The sequence below is a fragment of the Bufo bufo genome, chromosome 7 (assembly GCF_905171765.1).
Source record: "Bufo bufo chromosome 7, aBufBuf1.1, whole genome shotgun sequence".
Taxonomy (NCBI): Eukaryota; Metazoa; Chordata; class Amphibia; order Anura; family Bufonidae; genus Bufo; species Bufo bufo.
This window is the reverse complement of record NC_053395.1, coordinates 44,944,097-44,969,170: the sequence shown is the minus strand read 5'-3', so window position 1 is coordinate 44,969,170 and position 25,074 is coordinate 44,944,097. Positions and strand designations below refer to the sequence as shown.

The 25,074-nt window shown below is 43.6% G+C and overlaps 1 protein-coding gene across 1 annotated transcript in view; it reads left to right on the top strand.

Annotated features, from left to right (window-relative positions):
- The window catches only part of DNAH3 (dynein axonemal heavy chain 3), a 348,463-nt gene that overhangs the window by 70,967 nt on the left and 252,422 nt on the right, over positions 1-25,074 (top strand). Inside the window, 5 exon segments of the mRNA XM_040440318.1 lie at positions 1,219-1,294; positions 1,478-1,562; positions 1,564-1,662; positions 12,978-13,017; positions 13,020-13,166. Coding sequence (XP_040296252.1) covers positions 1,219-1,294; positions 1,478-1,562; positions 1,564-1,662; positions 12,978-13,017; positions 13,020-13,166 — 447 coding nt within the window.

Genomic DNA, 25,074 nt, shown 5'->3' with positions numbered 1-25,074 from the left:
TCGAGCATGCGCCCTGCCGCTCCAGTCATTCTCTATGAGCGCGCATGACCACCACTTATGGATTTCAGGGTGGTCGTAACCTCTAGATACATGTAGTGTATAATTTGATGTAATAATGAATCAAGCCAGCAATGGAGGCAATATGGACGATCACAATGACATCATGTGGTAGAAAAGTGAATGAATGTTTTATAAGTGTTTCCTCAAATACTGTATAGTCTGGCTGATCTGCCACAAGAGGAATAATTGAAAGAAACAAAAAGTCTGCCCTGAGCCAAAATCTTTCTTACACATACCTCCGTCTTCAGTAATATGGCTTACAAAAGAGTGCCCTCCTGACACTGATCATTTGAATTTGTGTCTGCAAATCCAATCCACACCAGACTGTAGTAAGGGTACGGAGAGGAGGTAACCAGTTAGGGGTGTGTTCCTTCACAGACTCACTATCCAATCAGTGCTGTCATTTTCAGACTGTACAGGGACACCCCCCCAACTGGTTACCGCCCCTCTGTACCCTTACCGCAGACTGCTAGCAATTCATTCAGAACTTCTAGTAGAAATAATAAAGGAACAACACAACATAGAGACATAAGAATAGATGCTCCAGAATTGTTATTACATGGGGAATGCATGAAGCTATTAAAACAGACATGTCAGGAGCCGTGAAAGGTCTTCTTTAAAATAATTAACTCTACAAAAAACATAGTAATATTTGCTGCTACATTGGCTAGTTTCACAAAGTCCTAAAAGGCCTCCTTTTTATCATCTGTACTATGGATGCAAAATTTGCACCCATAACTTAGAGCACCAGTGAATCACATGGTAAGCTAAGTTCTCGTCAGTAGGACGTGGGGCGTTACTACAATAACTGAAAATGGTGAAAATAGTCCATTTTCTCTCTGACGTTCACTATATTGCTGGTGTGAAGACATAGGTCTTGATGGTTTCTTTACCAATGTGTCACATACGGGCACTGATACATTGGCAAAGATCTCTTAGCAGCATTTTTGGGGCCCCAGGTCTTTTCCATTTATAGCTCTCCCCTTAATGCTTTTTTAAAAACTGGTATCGATCAATTTGTTATTGACATAATTGGTAAGATAATACAATAAAACAATTTTCGATAAGAACATTTTCAGTGCAAGCTGCTATGGTTTGTTTCCTGTGTTGCATACACATACCTTATAGGAACAAGCTGTCAGTTTCCTTAACTAATAGATTCAGCTTCAAAGGATGTTTCATGCATCCCGAAAAAGCCCAAACCATCTCCCAGGAGCAAATATAACACTAATAGGTAATGCAGCTTGTCACTCTTAGAAGTCCTGAGCTTCTAAGGAGGGCTTTTATACACATCCATATTTTAAAGTCTTGTGCAAACTTACAGAGGTATAAAACCTGGATAAGAGCGTAAACAAAAGTGCCTTGAAATTGTGTTGTAGTTATAATTGCCTGAAAATAATTGCTTTTGATTATATAGATGGATAATAGCCGGGTGCAGCGCTTTAGAACCAATGTCAGGAGATGAGAACGTACCGCAGACAGAGACCACAACCTATCCGGAAAACTAAGCCTATTACTCCAGAGGAACAATTGCAGATTATGTTGCAGCATGAAGCAGATACATATAAACAACAGGAGAAGCCGACTCAAAGAGACTTGGAGGTGAGCGGTTTAAATGGCACTGTAATTAAAGGGGTAGTACACATGAACCTTTTACACGTCCTCTGCTGTTGAAGTGTAAACTGATTATTCTCACAGATGAGGCCATATAGGGTGGGTTTTACCCAAGGCATTTCTGATGTATTATTGTGTTTTTTACCACTGCGTTACCAGTATTCTGTGCAGGTGGTGATAGTGGTTTTAATCATCTGTTCAAAACACGTCAGCTTGTAAACGCAGTGGTAAAAACACATGCAGTTTTTTCCCCCAAATGCTCAGAACACACAAAAAAAGCCTCAAAAATGCCAGTGTCAAACCAAGCCTTACTTTGTTTTGAATCGTACAAGATTCAAGAGCACATATGCCCTCAAAGCGTGTGTTCAATGAGTCGGTAGTTAAAGGGGTTGTCTTTCACGAATAAAGGGGAAGGAAGGAAACAGAACTAGGCTGCAAGGGGTAGGGAGAGGGGAAAGGTCACCTCCTAGGAAACCCCTAAACCTGGCCCTGACTCCTGTCAGTATGTATAGACCCTGAAGGTGGGAAAATACATACGCTGGAACTTAGACCCTAGGAGCCCTGAAATGCCCTTGAGGTAGTGAAAGGTGAACGAACTAGCGTATCCCCGAGGCCTAGTATCAACAAGCACAAGGGAACAACCAAATACAAAGGGCAGTACAACTGAACTTAAAGAAAATGGATGAGCAGGATCACAGGAAATGTCCACACACCAACTCTTCTAAATCCAAATCCAAGCAGAGAATATCAACTGCATGGTATGAAGTGTGAAACCAAACTAAATAGGGAATACAGTAATGACCTCAGCTGCACCTGACTAGAGGTGTGGTCATTGCCAAGCAACAACACTGAGAATCAAGAGACGGTCCATGTTAACCACGCGTGCAGCCAGTCTCTCAGATTTTCTAACCTCTGTCACAGGAGGTACCGTGACATTGTCTCACTTCAGCAAAGAACATGTCATTCATGGATGGATCAGGTCTACTTGAGCGAGAGCCTTTCTTACTGGGGGCTTTCCTTTGTGGCTCATAGTGGTGACTCCTGAACCGGGCACCCCTCCGACCCCCACTTCAAGTCTGTCTACCCTTATAGAACATATTTTTTTTTGAATCAAATCGTTTTTATTGATCAAATAAAAAGCATCTTATTTTATAACAATACAATGTCTCTTTTTCTTTAAAAATGCAAAGACCGTATACTATAGTATCAAATGAAACATCATCCAAGAATCATCACACAGCAATAAATATTGCACAGAGACATAGGACCAAAATTAAACAATACATATCCATAACTTAGCATACACCCACCTTCCCCCGACCCCCCGCCCTTACCCCCCTCCTCCCCCCTCCTCCCTCCGTAGAACTGAGCGTGAACCCCTCCAAGATAGCCTAAATAACAACATGAGTGTGAGACAACCAATCACTCCATAGTTTCTCAAACTTCTGAGGACAACCTCTCTTCACAAACACACCTCTTTCCATCGTCAACATGTCATGTACCTTCCGCACATACTCATCCAATGTGGGCGGACTCCCCTGGATCCACCTCTGCGCCACCAACTTCCTGGCCACATACAACAGCTTCCCCACCGCCACCTTTACCGGCTCAGTTCCTCTAATATCTGACACATACCCCAACACACATACCTTAGGATCCTTTTGAAGCCTCAACGTCAAATTACTATTAATCATATTCAGTACTCCTTCCCAGAAGTTACCTATCACTGGACAAGACCAAAGCATATGTACCAGATCCGCGCCATCCTCCATACACTTTGGACAATTGTCATCCATTCTTACCCCTACTTTTTTTAAAAACACCGACGTTTTATACACTCTGTGGATGATGAATAATTGTGACAACTTGCCCTGTTCACTTAGGGACACTCTGGGTACTCCCTCCAGTATATCATCCCACTGATCTTTCGAAATGGCCCCCAAATCATCCTCCCACTTCTTCATCCTTGTAAGTGGGAAACCTTCCAAAAATTTGTCTAGTAAAAGAGTATACACCTGCGATATAAGTCCTCTTTTTCCCCCTGTTGGAAGGACAAGTTTATGAACCACCTCCATTTGGGCTATAATACACCCTTTCCTCATCGTGACCTCAAAGGCATGCCTCAATTGAAGATACTTATAAAACCAGACCCTGGGAATATTGAATTCCTGCTGCAAACTCTGAAACGATTTGAAAACATTGCCCTCCGTCAGTTGGCCAATCCTCATCACTCCATGAGATTCCCAATTTCGAAGCCCCGACATAGATGAGAACTCTGGCAGCAAGTTATTATTCCTAATTGGGGAAAGTTCACAGACGCCACCCACACCTCTAAGCTGCTTCACCTTCGCCCAGACTTTCTTCATAAGATCAATAAGCAAGACCTTCTCTCTCCCCGCATGCATTCCCGACCCCTCCAGAATACCCATAAGGTCCCGACTGCCCAACCAGTGTTGCAGTATCTGTCCCGTCATATCCGGCAATTGGAAGTTAATCCATCCCTTAAAGTGCTGACATTGGGAAGCTAAAAAATAGATCCATGCATTAGGAGCAGCCAAACCTCCTTCAGATTTAGGGTATTGCAACGTCTCCAGCCTAATCCTAGCCTGACCATACTTCCAAATAAGATCTCTAAACATAGAGTGTATTTTCTTAAATCTATCCAGAGCAATCCACACGGGAGCATTGTTCAATACATAAAGCAACTGGGGCATCATTGCCATCTTTAAAAGATTTACTCTACCCACCACTGATAAGAAGAGTCTACACCATGTCCTCACCTTTAGTCTAAAAGTGGCTAACAATGGAGACAAATTCAGGTCTTTAAAATCCGACAGTCTAGGTGTTATATACAGCCCTAAATGTTTGAATTTATCCACCCAGGGAACCAAGCTATCAACACGCCCACCTGACAGGGCCTGCCCATCCACCGGCATCAAAGCAGACTTCTGCCAATTTATCAGGAGCCCAGAGAAACTCCCAAATCTGTCTATCAACCCCATGGCCGCATCCAGGGATGTCCCAGTATCGCCCAGAAATAGCAGAGTGTCATCAGCGTACATAGCCACTTTATTCTGCACCACACCATACCGAAACCCATCAATATTCGGTGACAAGCGGATAAAGGCCGCAAGCGGCTCTATTGCTAGAGCGAATAACAAGGGCGATAATGGGCACCCCTGTCTGGTGCCCCTGGCCAAGGCAAATCCATCTGACAACCCCCCATTGGCTCTAATTCTTGCCCTGGGACTCGAGTACAACACCCTCACCCACTGAATGAACCGCGCACCGAAACCCATAACTCTCAGGACCCCCCACAGGTAGTTCCACTCCACACTATCGAACGCCTTGGTGGCGTCAAGAGCAAGCAAGGCCCTATCTCCACAACTATCTGCCGGGATATTCAGGCTAGCATATAATCTGCGGATATTTATAGCAGTCGATTTCCCAGGCATAAAGCCCGTCTGGTCCGGATGCACAATGGTCAAGATCACTCTGGACAATCGGTTTGCCAACACCTTTGCCAGGAGCTTTACATCCGCCGTTAAAAGCGAAATTGGTCTATAAGAATCTGGTAGTTTGGGATCTTTCCCAGGTTTAGGAATAACTACAATTATAGCCTCCTGCATAGAATGTGGTAGCGAACCCGCCTCCAGTGGATGTTCAAGTACCATGAGCGAATTTGGGGAGGAGTACCCCCTGCAACTTCTTATATACCTCCACAGGTAGGCCATCTGCCCCCGGAGCCTTACCATTCGCCATATCCCCAAGCCAGCTTCCATTCTTTCAGTGAGATCGGCTCCTCTAACCTTTCTCTATCCTCGTCTGACAGCACCGATAATTGTGCCTCCGTCAAGAAGGCGGTCAAAGCCTCCTCCGAGCTGGAGACAGTGGAAGCATATAATGACACATAAAAACTTTTTAAAATATCCAGTATTCCTTTCGTGTCCTGACTACTGTTCCCCATTCCATCTCTCAGTTCCTGAATACAGGAGGAGCCTCTCTGGGCTTGGAAACAAACCGAAAGCATATGACCCACCCTCTCACCTTCCTCAAAAGATCTCTGGCGATAAAAACTTACGTTTCTCTCTGCGGCCTGCACTAAATGACACCTCAACTGTTCCTGAGCAACCGCCAGAGCCTCACTATTAATCAGAGTAGGGGATCGACTAAACTCCATCTCAGCCTCAGCCACTAGACATGAGCTTTAACATCCGCCTCTCTAGACTTAGATTTTATGCTTACTAATTTCCTTTATCAAGACTCCTCTCAAGAATGCTTTCATGGCATCCCAGACTCCGGGTACTGAAGTTGTCCCCGCATTGATAGCAAAAAATTCCCTGGACCTCCAGTGAAACCCCGATAGGTCACCCAGCACATTCAGCCAGTGTGGGTTACATTTCCACAGCCTCGGTCCCTGCCTGAGCACCCCCAGGCACAAGTCAATCTGCACCAGAGAGTGGTCAGACAACGACCGAGGATGATAGACAACGTCCCTAACCACTGGCAGCATTATATCATTAACAAGAGCCAAGTCTATGTGCGATAGTGAATGATGCGTAGCCGATCTGCACGATTATCCGCGTCTATCAGGATTACGCAGTCTCCATACGTCATATACACCGATTTCACTCATAATATTCTTTAGAGCCGTACTCTCCGGTGACCCACCTGATCCTTCCACCCGACATCTATCATTCGGCGTGCAATTGAAGTCCCCAACTAGTAGCCATGGTAACCCAGGGAAGTCCGCCACAAAGGTCATAATATCCCGTATCAGAGAAGAAGCAAACGGTGGAGGCACATACACCGACACCAACACCACCTGGATCCCATCAATCTTACACATGACACAAACATACCTGCCCTCAGCATCCACACATTCCTGCATATGTTCATATCTAATACTACTATGCACAATCACACTTACACCCCTAGAGTGAGAGGAATGAATTGCATGTACCACATGACCCACCCAGTTCTTGTTCAGCCACTGCACATTATCATTAGTCAAGTGCGTTTCCTGGAGGCAACATATGCTGGCTGAAACCGTCCCAAGTATCGAAAAATACACAGTCCGTTTCCGTGCATCTGCCATACCTCTCACATTCCAACTTAAAACTTTAATCACCTGTGTCATGGTAAAACATTACGCCATATCTGGATCTCACAGCCCACTCAATCACCATCCGCTCAGAGTTCACGCCCCAATTCCTTCCCCCAACTGTCTCCCTATCCCCCCCCCCCCCCCTCCCGTAATCAGGTTACTGTAAATGAGGACATCAGTCACCCCCTCTTCAACCTCAAACACTAAAACAGGGCAATCCATGAGCGACTTGCCCCAAAACCTACAATAATCATAACAGATTTCAACACACTCCCTCAGGTAGAGAATCCTCCCCACAGCTGAGAAATACATTACAACCTCCCAACCACCTACTCCCACCTCACGATCTACCATGTGGTAGCATTGCATAATACACTTCTTAACTGGTGTAACTTTAAAGTGACATTAAAGTGTAATCACATATATAGATTAACCCCAAAAAAACATAGATCTGCCTCCTTCAAGTGTCCAAGGTCCCACTTCTCAGTTGCCGCTCGTGGACGTCCAGCCACTGTGCCGCTTCCTCTGGATCCTCAAAAAATCTGGTGGATCCCAACGCCACCACTCGCAGTTTAGCAGGAACAGCATAGCATACTGACTTGTAAACCTCTCAGCCTTTTCTTGATATCCATAAATCTACTTCTCTCCGCTGCACCTCATTAGAATAATCCAGAAATATGGTCACTTTGGCCCCGTTCAGGACCATCTCCTCATTGTCCCTTGATTGCCGCAGAATATTGTCCCGATCTTTAAAATCCAGGATCTTTTGCCAGTATAGGGCGAGGAGGCCTGCCTGGCGGGAGCAGCCGCATGGGCACTCTGTGCGCCCGTTCCACCGCATACAGGGAAGATAGGCCCTTCTCGTGAAACACTGGTGCAACCATTTCTCGACAAATTCCGTGGCATTGGCCCCCTCCGTTATTCCTTCTGGATCTATTTTCCAGGTCGTCCGTTTTAGCATACAGAGCAACAATGTCCTTTGCAGTTGTTTTTGCCGCCATTGTAAAGCTGGACTACATCTTCTAGAGTGGACACCCTCTTCTCCAATTCAGAGGTGCGCTCAGAGATCTTATGTAAATCATGTGTAATTATAGACACATCAGAACGCAAGCTGCCAACTTGCACTGTGAGCACTTTCAGGGTGCTGTTACAACTGGCCACAGCGACCATAATATCTTTCAGAGTGGGCTCCTCAGTATCCTCGGCCCTAGGGCCTACTGTATCTTTAGCAGGGCATGCAGGAGTCAGTAACGGCTGATCCGCCGCATCCAGGCCGTCGCCATCTAGGGATCCGTCCTCCTGGTCAGAGGAGGTAAGTATATCAGCCCCCTTCTCGGCAGCCCAATCGCCCACTTCCGCAATCTGTACGGGCATTCTTGCTCAGTTTAGCTGCCGCACTCTGGCTCACCGTTTCCTGCAGCGCCGTCGCCTCCCCGCCATCGGCGCCATTTGGCCCACCTCCGTCTGTCAGACTTCGGAACTTTACTCGATTTCCTCGCATATTCAGGCTCACAAATCACCACGGCACCCACCGGACACTTCCCTTCCACCAGGTAAGGTTTTTCAAAGAATCGAGAAGTGCTACCACTCGTTTAGACAGGATTCTATCGGAGCAGTGAGCGGTGCGTCCTACTCCATGCGCTCTCAGGCCACGCCCCGAAAAACCTACCCTTATAGAACATTTAAAGGGGATGTCCGGGTTCAGAGCTGAAGCCGGACATATCCCCATTTTCACCCAGGCAGCCCCCCTGACTTAAGCATTGGAGCAGTTCATGCTCCGATACTCTCCTTTGCTCTGTGCTAAATCGCGCAGGGCAAAGGCATTTTCTGGAGTTCCGGTGATGTACCGGGCTCTCCATAGGGCTGCCAGGCAGAGGATTCCGTCCAGCAGTGAGCCCGTTGACTTCACCGGCACTGTAAAACGGCTAGGGCAGCGCTAATGCCCGAACACACTGCTGGGCGGAAGCCCTTATAGTTGCACTAATTAAAATCAGTCTATGGGACAGACAGGTTAGTTAGGAGCAATGGAGTCAGCCACACCTCCAACGCAGACTGCAAAGAAAAAAATGGGGGTTAGTCAGCACTTCCCAGTGCGCAGATGCACGTCACCGTGGCTGGAAGCGGAAAAGCAAAAACAAACACAATGCAACAGCGCTGTGCAAACACAAATAATAAAGTAAATACAATCGTGCCATCCTCAATACAGAAAATGTACTAATGCTACGTTATTATTATTATTGTACTATTATATTTACTCTATTATTAATGTTTGCAGAGCGCTGTTGCATTGTGTTTGTTTTTGCTTTAACTTTAATTATCGGGTATGTTTGGTTTATCCCCAGTAATGACCTATGCCTCGGCCCTTGTAGCGCCTTACTACATGTTATGACGCCTATAAATCTTACAGAAGTTTACTTAAGAGGAAACTTTTTAGAATTAACAGGTCCTCACAAGAGATAAATCTGCATGATTATAACTGTTGTTAACTAGAAGGAAATTTACATAATGAGAACAGCTCTTCATTGGGCAGGCTCGATACACATCACAACAAGCCTATGAGATTACGGCACCAGCTGAATTTCTAAGCAGGAAACAGTCTGCTGGGTCTCATCTTTGATCTCTCAGCAATTTGCATCCTAAAAAAAAATCGGATTCTCATCTGCTGCAATCAACATCAAAAGAGGTTTAAAGCATATCATTCACCCTAAAATGTCTTAACTTTTAGTTAATAAAAGTAGCGAATTATAACCCCCTCGTGGGTTGTCAATGGTGCTCAATACGGCTGAACAGCAAACCTACCTGCTTCTTAAAAGCTACATCCCTTGCTCCAATATATTCCTTTTACTCACTTATATAGCAGTGACATATTCCGCAGCACAGACATTGTCATCACTCTCTGTGCTCACAATCCAGATCCCCGATCAGTATGTCTTTGGAGTGTGGGAGAAAACCCACGAACATGAGGAGGACATGCAAACTCCATGCAGGTGGTGTCCTTGGTTGGATTGGAACCTAGGACCCCAGCGCTGCAAGGCACCAGTGCTAACCACTATATTGCTGGTAGCTAGGCAGACTGGCTGCTTAGAAGTCTTGAGAAAGCTGGTGATAGACCCCAGGCTGTCACCTATGATTACCATGAAGCTTAACCTAAAATAACTGAGTATAACACACTTTTTCAGTTTGACAAAGTTAATAACTGCTAATTATTATTTTTTTTTATTGGGGTGAAATGCCCATGAAAGGGATCGTCCAGATTACAAAACCTATTTTGCATCCTATAAGGGAATTTTCAGTTAATTGGAGTAAGTTTCTCCTGATCAGGATCCTCATCTTTTGGCCAGATTGGTTACAAAGAGTGTCTCTCACTCTGGAGGATCTGTCCTGTCCTGCATTACATAGACAACCCACTCTTTGTATGAGCGCTGTGTAGTGGCTTGATTTTATTATAACATTCTTCTCATTTTGGACTAAAAATAATTTTTTCAATTGATCCTGTACAGCTTTCAGTTTCTGTGTCATTTGCAGACTGGCAGGCTCTCCCTTCACAGTGAATTCAATCAGACAGCAGCTCTGAAAGATGGATACCTTATCTCTGAACTCCTAACAGGTCAGGACGTCACTCTATCTCAGTTCTTATCAGTTTGATAAGAATTTAGCTTAAAACGAATGTGTCATTAGAAAATGACCTGTTGTTTAATGTTGTTAAACACATTTTTAAAATTTTTGGGTGATTTTTTTATAATATTTTCCATGTCACTATCTATATAAAAAAAGAAACTACTACAGTTTTCTCACTCGACACTAGGCCTAAAATATGTCAAGACTTTTGAGAGGAGCTACATGGGGCATTGACACAATGGATGGAGGGGACCTCATTGACTTATATGGGAGAGTTTTCTAGGCATGCTCTGTGACCTGGGCAGAGGTCAGGAGGTAGGAGATAAGCTGTAATATCACCTATTGTGAATGGTGGATCCTGTATTATCTACAGCGCCTTGAAAAAGTATTCATATTACAAACTTAAATGTATTTTATCTGGATTCTATGTGATAGACCAACACAAAGTAGCAAATATGTGTGAAGTGAAAAGAAAATGATGCATGGTTTTAAAAATCTTTAATAAATAAAAATCTGTAAAGTGTGGCATGCATTTGTATTCAGTCCCCCCCATCCCGAGTCAATACTCTGTTGTATGTGCTTTGCACATCTAAAGGCTGAATGCTTCCAGATTTATTCATTAAGGGGTTTCTACCACCAGAAATACTGTTATGTAGCTGACTGATATAGCGATGCGCTAATGTCAGCACTACATAACAGTATGTTTCTAACATTAGTCCCTGCAGCCATTTTTGTAAAAAAAGCACTTTTATTATATGCTAATGAGCCTCTAGGTGCTATGTGGGCGTAAAATCAGCACCTAGAGGCTCCGTCCACTCACCCATTATCCCGTCCAGGTCCAGTGTTGTGCCCCGCCCAGCTCCTCTTGATTGATGCACGGTCCCGCCGCATCGCTGCCGAAATCCCGAGCCGTTCACTTCTGTCTTCGGCGCAGTTAGTGAATGATGCGATCCTGGTGCCGGATTCCTCACTGCGCCTGCGCCGACTACGTTACAGTGAGGAAGCCGGCATCAGGAGAGCGGCCTTCACTCACTGCGCCTGCGCCGAAGACAGAAGTGAACGGCGCAGGCGCGGGATTTCGGCAGCGATGCGGCGGACCGTGCCATCAATCAAGAGCTGGGCGGGCACAACACTGGACCTGGGCGGGATAATGGATGAGTGGACGGAGCCTCTAGGTGCTGATTTTACGCCCACATAGCACCTAGAGGCTCATTAGCATATAATAAAAGTGCTTTTTTTACAAAAACGTCTGCAGGGACTAATTTAGAAACATACTGTTATGTAGTGTTGACATTAGCGCATCGCTAATGCAGTCAGTTACATAACAGTATTTCTGGTGTAGAAACCCTTTAAACATTTTGAAAACCATGTATGATTTTCTTTTCACTTCACACATACTTGCTACTTGTGTTGGTCTGTCATATAAAATCCCAATAAAATACATTTAAGTTTCTAGTTGTAACAAAAAAATATGGAAAAGTTCAAGAGGTATGAATACTTTTTCAAGGCATTGTATATAGAGGTGTTACTTGTCATTATAATTTTAGCTGTAGGCATAATGATAATGGCTACTGAAGAGTTACCTGTACAGAATAGGAAATCATTGCCTATTATTAGGCCCAGTCACCAGTGTGAAAATTGCAGGATTATATACCGGTACATTTCTTTAAATACAGTGACATGGAAAAATGTAAAAAAAAAAATCACCAAAAATTCTAATGAAAAGCATGTTTAACACAAAAATTTGATTTAAATAAGAAGTCATTTTCTGATGACACATTCACTTTAAATGAGTGTTTATGACCTGTCAGAAGTTCAGAGAAAAGGATTACAAATCCTGCCAACAGATGTACTGTCTGAGGGATTCTCTGTGAAGAGAGAGCCTGCCAGTCTGTAAGTACACAGAAACTGAAAGCTGTACAGGGAAAACTATGGGAAATGTTTGATAAAGGCCAGTTGAAAGAATGATTTTTAGCCCAAACTGAGTAGAATGCAATAATAAAAAATGTGCCAAAAGTGTCCCAAGCCTTAAGCACTGTATTTAGATAATAGGTTCTTTACTAGGAAAGAGCAGTCTAAGGGCTCACACACATGAACGTATTTTCCTTCCGTGTTGGTTCCGTTCTTTTGCGGCCTTATGTGGAAACCATTTATTTCAATTGGGTCAGCAAGAAAAAACGGAAGTTACTCAGTGTGCATTCCGTTTCTGTATGTCCGTTCCACAAAAATATAGAACATGTCCTATTATTGTCCGCATTCCAGACAGGGATAGGACTGTTCTATTAGGGGCCAGCTGTTCTGTTTGCAACGTACGGAACGCACATGGACGTCGTCTGTATTTTTAGCAGATCCATGTTTTGCGGACTGCAAAATACATACGGTCCGTGTGCATAAGCCTTAATAATGAGGTACCTATATCAATTTGGGATCTGCAAAATCTTGTGTAAATGATTCATTTTCAGTTTGTACAGGGAGCAAACTGGCAGGTGATTTGGAAAAACTCTTCTTTCATGCATATCCTATTATGTACGTCTTCTCTTATGCTAGATACTAACCATCATCTCGGTAACTGTTTCAGAGGTATTTCCACTACATACTCCACGGAATTCAGACAGAAATGCTGCACCCCAGGAGAAGGAGCAGATGGACAAAATCTTAACAAGTGTTCCCAGACAACTCTTAAAAAACCCATCTCTGGAGAAATTGCTGCAAGAAATAAAAGAAGAGATTGCATATGATTACTACACGAGCCTTAGGAAAAGTATCGGTGAGAACTCATTCTTCATCATTTGTCCCTTGTCAAAGGAAATGGAATAAACATCATTAGTATTTCTGTAGGGACACCTTGGATAGGAGCAGTTCTTTGTACTTATTTTTGGCTCTCGTCGGCATCATCTACAAGACACAGAGCATTTGAAAGCCAATTTTTGCAGATTCATTCTTATAAGACAGGAATGCTTACTACATATTTTGTGACTTGAATTTTGTCAACTTGTGTAGACGCACAAGGATAAGAAAAGGTATATGCCCCGTGTCCACTTGTCCCATTAATGCAGTTTATCTAAGTAATTGGTTCCTGATTTAGACAGCCCCGTTTCATTTCTAATGATGGATTTACACTTACCAGTAATCGGCCAGATTATCGGGAATGAGTGTTCCTGTGAACACTCATTACCGATTATCTGGCCATCTAATTGTGCCTCTGATTACCAGATGAACAAGGAAATGCTTGTTCGTTGGGTGATCCTGTCATTCGTGCAGGCGCTGCAATCATCGTTCCTTGGCAGCAGATTGTGCTGTCTAAACTGCCATCTGCTGCCCAAAAACAATGATACCTCCTACTGTGAAGGAGATCGTTGCATGTAAATCTCCTTCACTGAGCGAACAGCCGACTGTTGGGACGGAACGCTTCCTCCTGACAATCGGCTGTTCTATCGGCCCGTGTAAACCCGCCTTAAGGGTAGGTTCACACCTTTGTTTAATTGATCTGACGGGCTGTGCCAGCAGAGAACAGCCTGCTGGAGATCACTGGATCTGGCCTAGCCTGATACTGCCATTCACAGCCATACCCAATTGACTATAATGGGGTCCGGCCGCTTTCCTGCATAAGTGCCACTTTTTGGCCGGACAAAAAAAGTTGCATGCAATGTTTTTTGTTTGGCCGCAAGGCGGCATTTCGCTGGAGAGCAGTCAGTGGGGTCTGGGGGACAAGAGCAGTATCTGACTAGGCCGGATCAAGTGAATTCCGCAGGCTGTGCCTTAAGCAGAGGTGTAAACCGAACCCTAATAGAGGTGCATCACCAACTTGGGTCCTTCTCTGTTAGCAAAAGAGGAGTATCACTGCAAAAAGCTTCTTTCTTTCTGGAGGAACCAGCTTGTCTGCATTACATTATCTGTTGGGGCCTTACAGATTGTAGGGGCTGTCCAAAAGTGTTTCCGAGTACGCATTTGTCAATCACTCCCAGGCAATGCAGAATGCAAAGCTCCCCAGATTTCTGATGATTTTTTTTTATTAAGTCAACAAAGGTTTAATAAAAAAAAAAAAAGTAATAAAAAAAAGTCACCCTTGGCCTCACCCAGATGCTTCATAAATATGGAGCTAATTTTGGCCACTACATTTCTCAGTGTATTCACGCCGCGCAACTGGCATAGATTCATTGATAAATCTCCTGCTTCCCTTCTATCACAAAGGTCGCTGTCTGCAGCCACCACTAGGGGGAGCTCAGTGCAGAGGAATGTATGCAGTTACTGTTGACTGAAATGGAAGCTGTAATAATCTGTTTGCATTGCATTGAAGGAATGCCACTGCCCATATTACCTATGGTATGTGATGTACCTATTACCTGGAGGTAAGGGTAGCCATGCACATCACACTTGTTTGGCTTACACCTTGCTGAAACCCACAAAATAGTCGAACCTGGGATTCCCAACTGCACTATAAAAAGTGTAGACTAAACCAGACGATCATTTTAATGCTCAATGCACTCAATTGTATTTTCCTTCCGCGTGCTATCTACATTTTTTGCGGACAGCACACTGACCCATGCATTTCTATGGAGCCATGCACACAGACATATTTTTTTATATATCCGTATGGGTGTTCCCCAAATTATCGAACATGTCCTGGTCTGGTCCTTATTGTGAACTGGAATAGTCCTTTCTATTGATGGGAGTGAGAAAGACGCTGAATGCCCATAGAAGGTATCCATATTTTGTGTATCCATTGTTTGCGGACCGAAATACGGACACGACTGTGTCCACGAGGCCTAATATCTTGAGCTGTAGATCAGCTCTTACCATGGCAGGTACACAGATTTTTATTAATCTCGGTGGCAGAGGTTGCTCCTCTTTGAAGGGTACGGTTTGGCACGCAGTTTTATTGAATGCATTTATTCGCTGGTCCACAATTAATATCCTGCCACCGTTGCTTCCCCCTGGACCGCCCTGACAAATCTAGACCGACAGTGCAAACTCTGATTGATAAGTCAATTACCAAAAGAGCCTTTTAATTACTAGACCTGTAATCTCGTGTTGGACTTCTATGATCTTTACAAACTGAAATCTGGAAATCGGAAAAATAGATTGCAATCCTGAGGACTATAAAAAATTCATAATCTTCAAGTCAATAGCTTGTCTGACCTATTTACTGCCGCTCAAGCTTAAATCACCAGAGCAAACTGATTAAATTAACATCCGTTTATCACATCAACTTATTTCTGCCAAATGAAAATCAAACAGCGGTCGGGCTTAGGGTCACAAATTGTCATAGTAATCGACTTACCTTCCATATTATCATATGGTTTGAACACACGCTGAACTACTCTCCCGGAAGATCAGGTATTTCTCCCGCTTGCCAGCAGCAATATTACTGTCCATGTTATGCCCCTATCCCTGCCAAGTCTGAATTATAGACTCCACAGCGAGTAGTCTGTCAGAGGAGAGGATGCAAGTGGCAGGCTTGATGCATGACTGGCTGCCCGGTCTAGAGTTTATCGTGTGCTGTATGAGATATACAGTATTCCTTTCTAATGTATTAATTTAGTTTTAGAGGCTCTATAAAAATGATGGTTCACTTCATATGGCCTCAAATTCTAATAAACACACACAAACATACATTATCCATAGTTGCCAACAGTCCCGAATTTGCTGAGACAGCCTAAATATCATATTAAAATCAGCTGTATTTAAGAATAGTATTTTACAAGATATGAATTCACCATTTTTTGTAAAAGGAAATGACCATATACCGTATGGAAAAGAGATTTGAAAAACAAAACAGAAATAGCTCACTGAAGAACAATAGGTGAAAGCAATGGACAGGAAAATGAAAATGCATAGACGTAGGTGAACAAATCAAAAACCCAGTTTCACTGTTTCTAACACGAATTAAAGAGGTTGTCCGGATGGTTAAAAAAAAATATTCAAAGGCTCAGAACGGTGTAAAATAATAAAAGAAACAATGCTCACCTTACCGATCCCCTGCCACTCCCGTTCCACCACTTACCAGTTCACTTCCAGTCCTGGTCCCTCTCCACACAGGAAATCACTGACCGCAATGGTGACTCTCCTTAGTCAGTGATCGGCTAAGTGGTCACATATCTGTGTCAAGAGGGACCAGTAGGTAGAGACTGGCGGGAACCTGGGAAGCATCAGAAAGGGAGCGGTGGGGGGAAGCGTGAGGTGAGTATGACTTGTTATATTCTGTTACACCAAACTTTTTTTAACCAGACCACTCCTTTAAAGTAGTTTGAGGGAAATGAAGTCATTCAACAACTTATTGGAAGAGTTGTTGGAAAATAGGGATGGTGGTACATGTTGTGGGACTATTACTAGGGGGTTTTTAGTGTGAGTGCATATTTTATATATGGGGCAGAAAAAAAAGAAGCATTACTCACATCACACACCGCCCTCCTGGAGATGCCTGATCATCCAGCAGCTGGCATCCCTTCTATTTTCTGAGTGTGTCAAGTTGGGACCAGGAAGTGGAGACCAGCGGGCCTGTAAGCATCTGAACGTAAGGGGATTGGTAAGGTATGTAATGCTTTTTTTATCCCTTATATGTAAAAAACACTTTGCTGGCTGGTTTCACACACGTACCAGATACAATTTGGACTTAGAAGGGCACGTCACAGACTTGCTTCTACAGTGTATACCCCTGCTGCCCACATATTAGAAGCAAGTCTGTGACAGGGGATCTTCAGCACCGTAAGTAATCAGTTCTGTACTGCACGGTTGGAATATTGTCATATGTATCACCAATCTCTTATGACTATCCACACATATCATTACTACTGTGTACCTGATGTTTAGATCACTACGCCGCTATATAATGGTGCCTACCAGGAACGAGTAGGTCAGTCACATACAAAATAAAATCATTAAGCTTATATGACATTTCTAAACGCCGTCACAATCTAAATATCTCCTGCTGAAGACGCCTCATACTCCTCTTCTCCAACCACCACTTTCATTTTTACCTTCTTTTCTCTATGGCTATGTTCACATCAGCCTCAGAGTAACCTCCGTCACAGATTTTGTCAGAAATGCAAGACACAAAAAGCCCAGCATGCTGTACTATTTTGTTTGGAAACATGGTGGGCACCACAGCTGTAACCCAAAAACTCACTTTGTCACGCTTCAGTGTGGAGGGAAACACCACACTGAGCAAGAGGGAAGGGGGGGGGGGGGGACACAGGGAATCAGGCCTGAGAACTAAGGAATGAAGATGGACACCGCCTAGTAAAACCATAACAAAAATCCTGACTGACTACCAGTATGAACAGACCCCTGAGGTAGGTGTGTTCATACACAGTAATACCTAGAGTCCTATCTAGTCCTATAGGACCCTGGTACAAATGGCAGGGGTGAGACTACCTGTTCCTCCAAAAGGAAGGACAAACAGGAGTCTCCCTCACGCCTAAAACAAACAATAGGGAAATGCAACCCACAGAACCCAAACAAAATACAAAAGGGAAGGAAAGACTTAACTTCAAAGAAGCAATGGAGGCACCAGGAACTCTGCCGAGATCCACACACCAGCAATCCAAAACTGAAAGTGAAGCTTTAAACCGCACAGCAATGTGGGAAAAGCAACTATAAATAAGGAAGGTTAAATGACCACATTAGCAACACCTGAGGCAAGGGGTGTGGCCAATACCAGAAACAACACAGATGCCTATTGATCCATAGGAAAACATGTCAGATCAAACCACGTGTTGCCAGTCTCACTGATCTCCTGCCACCTGTCACGGGAAAGTCCATGACACCATTATAGGTCAAGGGCGTCCATTGGGCGCCTTTGGTATATGTCATTTGACCGATTTGGCACTGCCATTATATTAGTTTTTCAGAATTTTTCTGAAATGACACCGCAAAAGTGAACACAGCCTAACGTTGTAATGGATCTCTGATGAGCTTTTCATTGTATGTACCTTGCCCTGAGGTCTGCCAACATGGCTGTCTAAGTTAACGCAGTCAAATCTAGAGCCGCTGCCACCAAGATCTCTTCTTGTAGACCAAATAGAAATGACCCTACGGACAGACTGTAGGGGCACACCCTACGGACAAGGCACACCCTATTCATACACAAACTGACTGCACTACTGACATGAAGTGTCGCTACTAGTGTGCTGCGAGATTTTATGTTTTCTGGGAAACCGTGGATATTTGGAATAAAAGAACATGCCATATTCCATAAGCTTGAAGAGAAAGAAGGTCAGCTGAGAATACAGCAAGTATCCCCGTGATCATCACAAGCTTCATGGTGTATTATAAAACTAAAGTCCTATTTTCAGTTTAATTTCACGTTCAGTCGAAAGTGTAGCAATTGAATTCTCATTTGTGCATACCTTATGTGGGAAGCCTTATGTAATTGGTCACTAAGGCACAAGTTAATGATATGTAATTTGGCTGCCTTCAAAGCTCATCTGTGCTGTAATATTACTGTACTTTCAGCATAGATGAGCTTTGTGGAGCTGTAATATCTTCTCAGAAATCAATCAGTGCAGTGAAGATACTGAGGATAACTTTGAATGCAGCACCTGTTCTAGCATTCGGAAAGTCTTTAGACCCTTCCACTTGTTTCACTTTTTGTTATGTTGCAACCTTATGCTAAAACAAAAAAAATAAAACATTTCCCCGTCATTCTCCATTCAATACCCCATAATGACAAAGTGAAAACAGAATGCTTGTGGTTAGTCAAAGCACCGTTGGCAGTGACTACAGCCTCCAGTCTTCTTGAGTATGATACTACAAGGTTTGCACACCTGGATTTGGGGATTATCCTCCATTCTTCTCTGCAGATTCCCTCAAGTTCTGTCAGGTTGGATGGGACCGTCAGTGGACAGCCATTTTGAGCTCTCTCCAGAGATGTTCGATTGGGTTCAAGTCAGGGCTCTGGCTGTGCCACTCAAGGACATTCACAGAGTTGTCCCTAAGCCACCCCTGTGTTGTTTTGGCTATGTGTCTTGTTGGAAGGTGAACCTTCAGTCCCGTCTGAGGTCCAGAGCACTCTGGAACAGATTTCCATTAAGAATATCTCGGTGATTTGGTCAGCCTTTCCTCAACCCGGATCTCCCTGTCGCAGCCATTAAAAAACACCTCCACAGCATGATGCTGCCACCACCATGCTTCACTGTAGTGTTGGAATTGGGCAAGTGATGAGCAGACATGACGCTTGGAATTGAGGTTAAAAAGTACAATCTTCGTTCCATCAGACCAGAGAATCTTGTTTTTTCACAGTCTGAGAGTCCTTTAGGTGCTTTTCTTCAAACTCCACGTGGTCTTTTACTAGGAAGAGGCAATTTTCTGGCCACTTTGCCATAAAGCCCAGATTGGTGGACTGCTGCAGTGATGGTTGAGGTTCTGGAAGTTTCTTTCCATTTGCAGGATTGTTGGAGGTCGGTCAGAGTGACCATTAGGTTATTGGGTCTTACCAAGACCCTTTTCCTCTGGTTGCTACTTTGTGGGGCAGCCAGCTCTAGGAAGAGTCTTGGTTGTTCCAAACTTCTTCTGTTTAAGAATTATGGAGGCCACTGTGCTCTTGGGAACTTTCAGTGCAGCAGAAATGTTTTTAGATCTGTCCTGCACACAATCTAAAACTTGTGAACGGACCAAAATGGGGGCCAGAGAGCCAGGGCTTGAGTAGAAGGTTGTATATACAAATATAGGGCTCATGTACATGGCCATACTTTACCTAAAAGTAGGATAAATTCCCATATGTTTGCCAAATCTTTCAGTTGCTACAGTGCCACTTTTGGAAACTGTTTCTAAGGCTGCAGCTGGATGGGAGGAGCTATAAACTAGCTGGGCGTTGTTAGGGGCGGTGCTGGAGGTGTGGCAGAAAAAAGAAAAGTGCATCATGGGTTCGGTTGGACACTGCAACAGGAAGTGCTACATACATGGATGTAAACCAACCAGAGTGATAGGTTTACATGGAGAAAATGAGTCCGGAGAGTCCAAACGGAAAAAAGCAATGGGAAGATGTACATGAGGTGAGCAACTAAGTGAGCATATTTGTTAAAAGCCATAGTAATCCCGGAAAACCCCTTTAGTTAGTGACCACGCACATCTTTTAAAAATCGCATTCTATGAGCTATAACTTCTTTGTTTTTTCATCAATGTACTTGTATGGGTTCTTATTTTTTGCAGGATAAGTTATAGTTTTCAATGCACCATTTTGGGAACATGTAATGATTGATTAAACCCAGCGGTTTAGCTAAAACCCCCGTTGTTTACATCAGTAAAAAGGCGTATTAGTGGTCACTAAGGGGTTAAGACTGCATCTTCTAGAGGGGCACAGACTGTTAAGATATGCAGATCTTCTGTATATACAAGTGCTTGTACTCATCTCATCCATATGTAAAGAACTCCCCACGGCCTCCGCAGAGGAGAGCATATTAGGAATGCAGGTGCCCTTGGGGGGATTTGTAGAACACACAACAATACAGAACAGAAAATGCTCTAGGTTTAAGGCCTTTCCTCTTGTCTTTTCCTAGTGAAATGTCTCAGCAAATGTTAGGAGATTATCTTGTAATAAAGTGCTTAATTCTCCTTTAATCCCCTGTTTGTTATGACAACTGTACATTGAGGTTTTCATACAGTTTTTACTAAGGAAGAATCCAGCAGCCATTTAGGAAAATATCACCCAATTTTCAGCGTTCACACGGCTTCAATTATCGTTATGCCACAGATTTAACACGACTCGCAAGCGACGATCATCGCCCTGGCCTTAAAACAGACTGACCCAGTTGCGCCAACTGGTTTACCATTGATATTAATGGTCGTAGTGTACCATCCATTGCCCCAAAATGCACAAAACCTTCTATAGTTTATTAAGGAAGCATGCTGATACTTTTAGGCATTTTATAGTCAAAAATAGTTTTCACTGAAAGCAGTGGGAGGTGTGTACAATTATGTTTGCTTTAGTAGAGAAAGATTGAAGGTGTCGGCAGGTGTGAACACTGCCTTAGTGAGTACAACCACAGATGTGGCTAACTACTCCTCCACAACATACAGTAGATCTTGTATGGAGGAAGCCATCTATCTTGTCTACTGCCCATCCTATACCAGATTTTAGTTTGGAATACATAGCTGTCCACCAAGATTAACTCATCTTAAATGTATAAGAGAGAGTACTGGGAAAAAATATGTTTCCTCCAGGACCTCTCCAATCTCAGTCTCACATTGTATGTATCCTCCTGGTGGGCATGGCCGCTGCTCTGCTCACCTGATGTCCTGGGCCCCAGCAGCTTCGACCGTCCGGTGTCTCTCTCCTCCTGCCGGTTGGGTCTGGCTACCAGAGTAGCACTGCTTTGTCCTCTCCACACAGGCTGCAGCCTACTTTTTGTTGCTATGCTCCCATCTACCCTTAGGGTGACTGTGTGCGATCTTTTGGGTCCTTAAATGACCTGTGTGTACACGCTTTAAGCTCCAGCGTATGGCAAACCTCCCTGGGGTATTTAAGGCACCTTGTCCAACTGTGCGATGGTGTCTGAGCAATAGATTTTCGTTCTTTAGTTTCCGGCAGAAGTGTGCTGTTTGTCGTTCATCTGCCCATGTACTGACTTCTGCCTGATTTCTTGATTTGACCCTTCAATGCCCGACCTGACCTTTGCCTGATCTTCATTCTGGTCCTGAGCTGCTCGAATTGATTGGATGAATCCTGCCTGTCCTGACTTCAGCCTGTCCTTGACTATGGTGGTCCCTGAAGCCTTGGTGCTCTGCACTGGTGTCTCTTAACCGCCTGGGTTAGCAGTCACCTGAACAGAGGCTACTTTGAGAGGTAGCAGTGGAGTCAAACATACAAAGTATAGGAATTAAACCATAATGACCAGTGGGGCCACTTAGATAAAGCCCATAGGAGTAGCCCCAAGCCAAATCTAATATACACTCACCTAAAGAATTATTAGGAACACCTGTTCTATTTCTCATTAATGCAATTATCTAGTCAACCAATCACATGGCAGTTGCTTCAATGCATTTAGGGGGGTGCTCCTGGTCAAGACAATCTCCTGAACTCCAACTGAATGGCAGAATGGGAAAGAAAGGTGATTTAAGCAATTTTGAGCGTGGCATGGTTGTTGGTGCCAGACGGGCCGGTCTGAGTATTTCACAATCTGCTCAGTTACTGGGATTTTCACGCACAACCATTTCTAGGGTTTACAAAGAATGGTGGGAAAAGGGAAAAACATCTCGTATGCGGCAGTCCTGTGTGGTCAAAAATGCCTTGTGGATGCTAGAGGTCAGAGGAGAATGGGCCGACTGATTCAAGCTGATAGAAGTGCAACGTTGACTGAAATAACCACTTGTTACAACTAAGGTATGCAGCAAAGCATTTGTGAAGCCACAACACGCACAACCTTGAGGCGGATGGGCTACAACAGCAGAAGACCCCACCGGGTACCACTCATCTCCACTACAAATAGGAAAAAGAGGCTACAATTTGCACGAGCTCACCAAAATTGGACTGTTGAAGACTGGAAAAATGTTACCTGGTCTGATGAGTCTTGATTTCTGTTGAGACATTCAAATGGTAGAGTCCGAATTTGGCGTAAACAGAATGAGAACCTGAATCCATCCTCTGATGGCTACTTCCAGCAGGATAATGCACCATGTCACAAAGCTCGAATCATTTCAAATTAGTTTCTTGAACATGACAATGAGTTCACTGTACTAAAATGGCCCCCACAGTCACCAGATCTCAACCCAATAGAGCATCTTTGGGATGTGGTGGAACGGGAGCTTCGTGCCCTGGATGCGCATCCCTCAAATCTCCATCAACTGCAAGATTCTATCCTATCAATATGGGCCAACATTTCTAAAGAACCTTGTTGAATCAATGCCACATAGAATTAAGGCAGTTCTGAAGGCAAAAGGGGGTCCAACACCGTATTAGTATGGTGTTCCTAATAATTCTTTAGGTGAGTGTATATACAGTACAGACCAAAAGTTTGGACACACCTTCTCATTCAAAGAGTTTTCTTTATTTTCATGACTATGAAGGCATCAAAACTATGAATTAACACATGTGGAATTATATACATAACAAACAAGTGTGAAACAACTGAAAATATGTCATATTCTAGGTTCTTCAAAGTAGCCACCTTTTGCTTTGATTACTGCTTTGCACACGCTTGGCATTCTCTTGATGAGCTTCAAGAGGTAGTCCTCTGAAATGGTCTTCCAACAGTCTTGAAGGAGTTCCCAGAGATGCTTAGCACTTGTTGGCCCTTTTGCCTTCACTCTGCGGTCCAGCTCACCCCAAACCATCTCGATTGGGTTCAGGTCCGTTGACTGTGGAGGCCAGGTCATCTGGCGCAGCACCCCATCACTCTCCTTCATGGTCAAATAGCCCTTACTTTCAAAGTTTTCCCAATTTTTCGGCTGACTGACTGACCTTCATTTCTTAAAGTAATGATGGCCACTCGTTTTTCTTTACTTAGCTGCTTTTTTCTTGCCATAATACAAATTCTAACAGTCTATTCAGTAGGACTATCAGCTGTGTATCCACCTGACTTCTCCTCAACGCAACTGATGGTCCCAACCCCATTTATAAGGCAAGAAATCCACTTATTAAACCTGACAGGGCACACCTGTGAAGTGAAAACCATTTCAGGGGACTACTCTTGAAGCTCATCAAGAGAATGCCAAGAGTGTGCAAAGCAGTAATCAAAGCAAAAGGTGGCTACTTTGAAGAACCTAGAATATGACATATTTTCAGTTGTTTCACACTTGTATGTTATGTATATAATTCCACATGTGTTAATTCATAGTTTTGATGCCTTCATAGTCATGAAAATAAGAAAACTCTTTGAATGAGAAGGTGTGTCCAAACTTTTGGTCTGTACTGTATGTATGTATGTATGTATGTATGTGTGTGTGTGTGTGTATATATATATATATATATATATATATATATATATAGTCAAGATAAGTGCTCTGTAAGTGTTCCGACTTGGCTGAAAGGGATTGTTTTCATGATATTTTTTTTTTCTCTTTTGAAGATATCGCTGCGGGTAAAGCTTCTCTCTTTTCCAGCAATCACACAAATGAGTGGCCATCTGTTTAATGCATTGACCTGCTGAGTAGTACTTTTTTTCTGGCACATAGAGGGATGGTTCTCATGCAGGGAACCCTGCTCTATCACGTCTGTGGCCTTGTCTGGTGTCAATATATCTTTCTGAAACTAGCATGATCTGTAATTTTGGCTCCATGCTGCCAACTTCTAGCCTTGCTGTTCTCGGAGATAAAGGCCATGCCAGAACTGTCCTGTTGCTGCACTCCAGGTAATACATAAATAAGTTCTGAAAACTTTCATCTGACTCATATGGAGAAGGGAGAGGTGAGAAATGTTCCACTCTTTCCTGCGGTAAGGAAAGAAGACTCAATCCTTGATTTAACACAGCCTCTTCTAACCTCATTTTAATGAATTATCTTACATATAAGTAAGGCTATATGAAGTTCCTCTATGGCATGTTAAGTGTAAGCACAGGATTATTCAGACAGTAAATTATGGACCAGCAGATTCATGGAGTTAAGATGCATCCATCAGCATGCCTACAGCGACCTACGGTCACTGTTGGACATCCTTGGGCATCTGTTTGCAGGGTACATGATATTGAGGCTTGAAGTTTTCCTGGTTGGATGTATTATTTCAGCTCAGCAGCAGATTACTC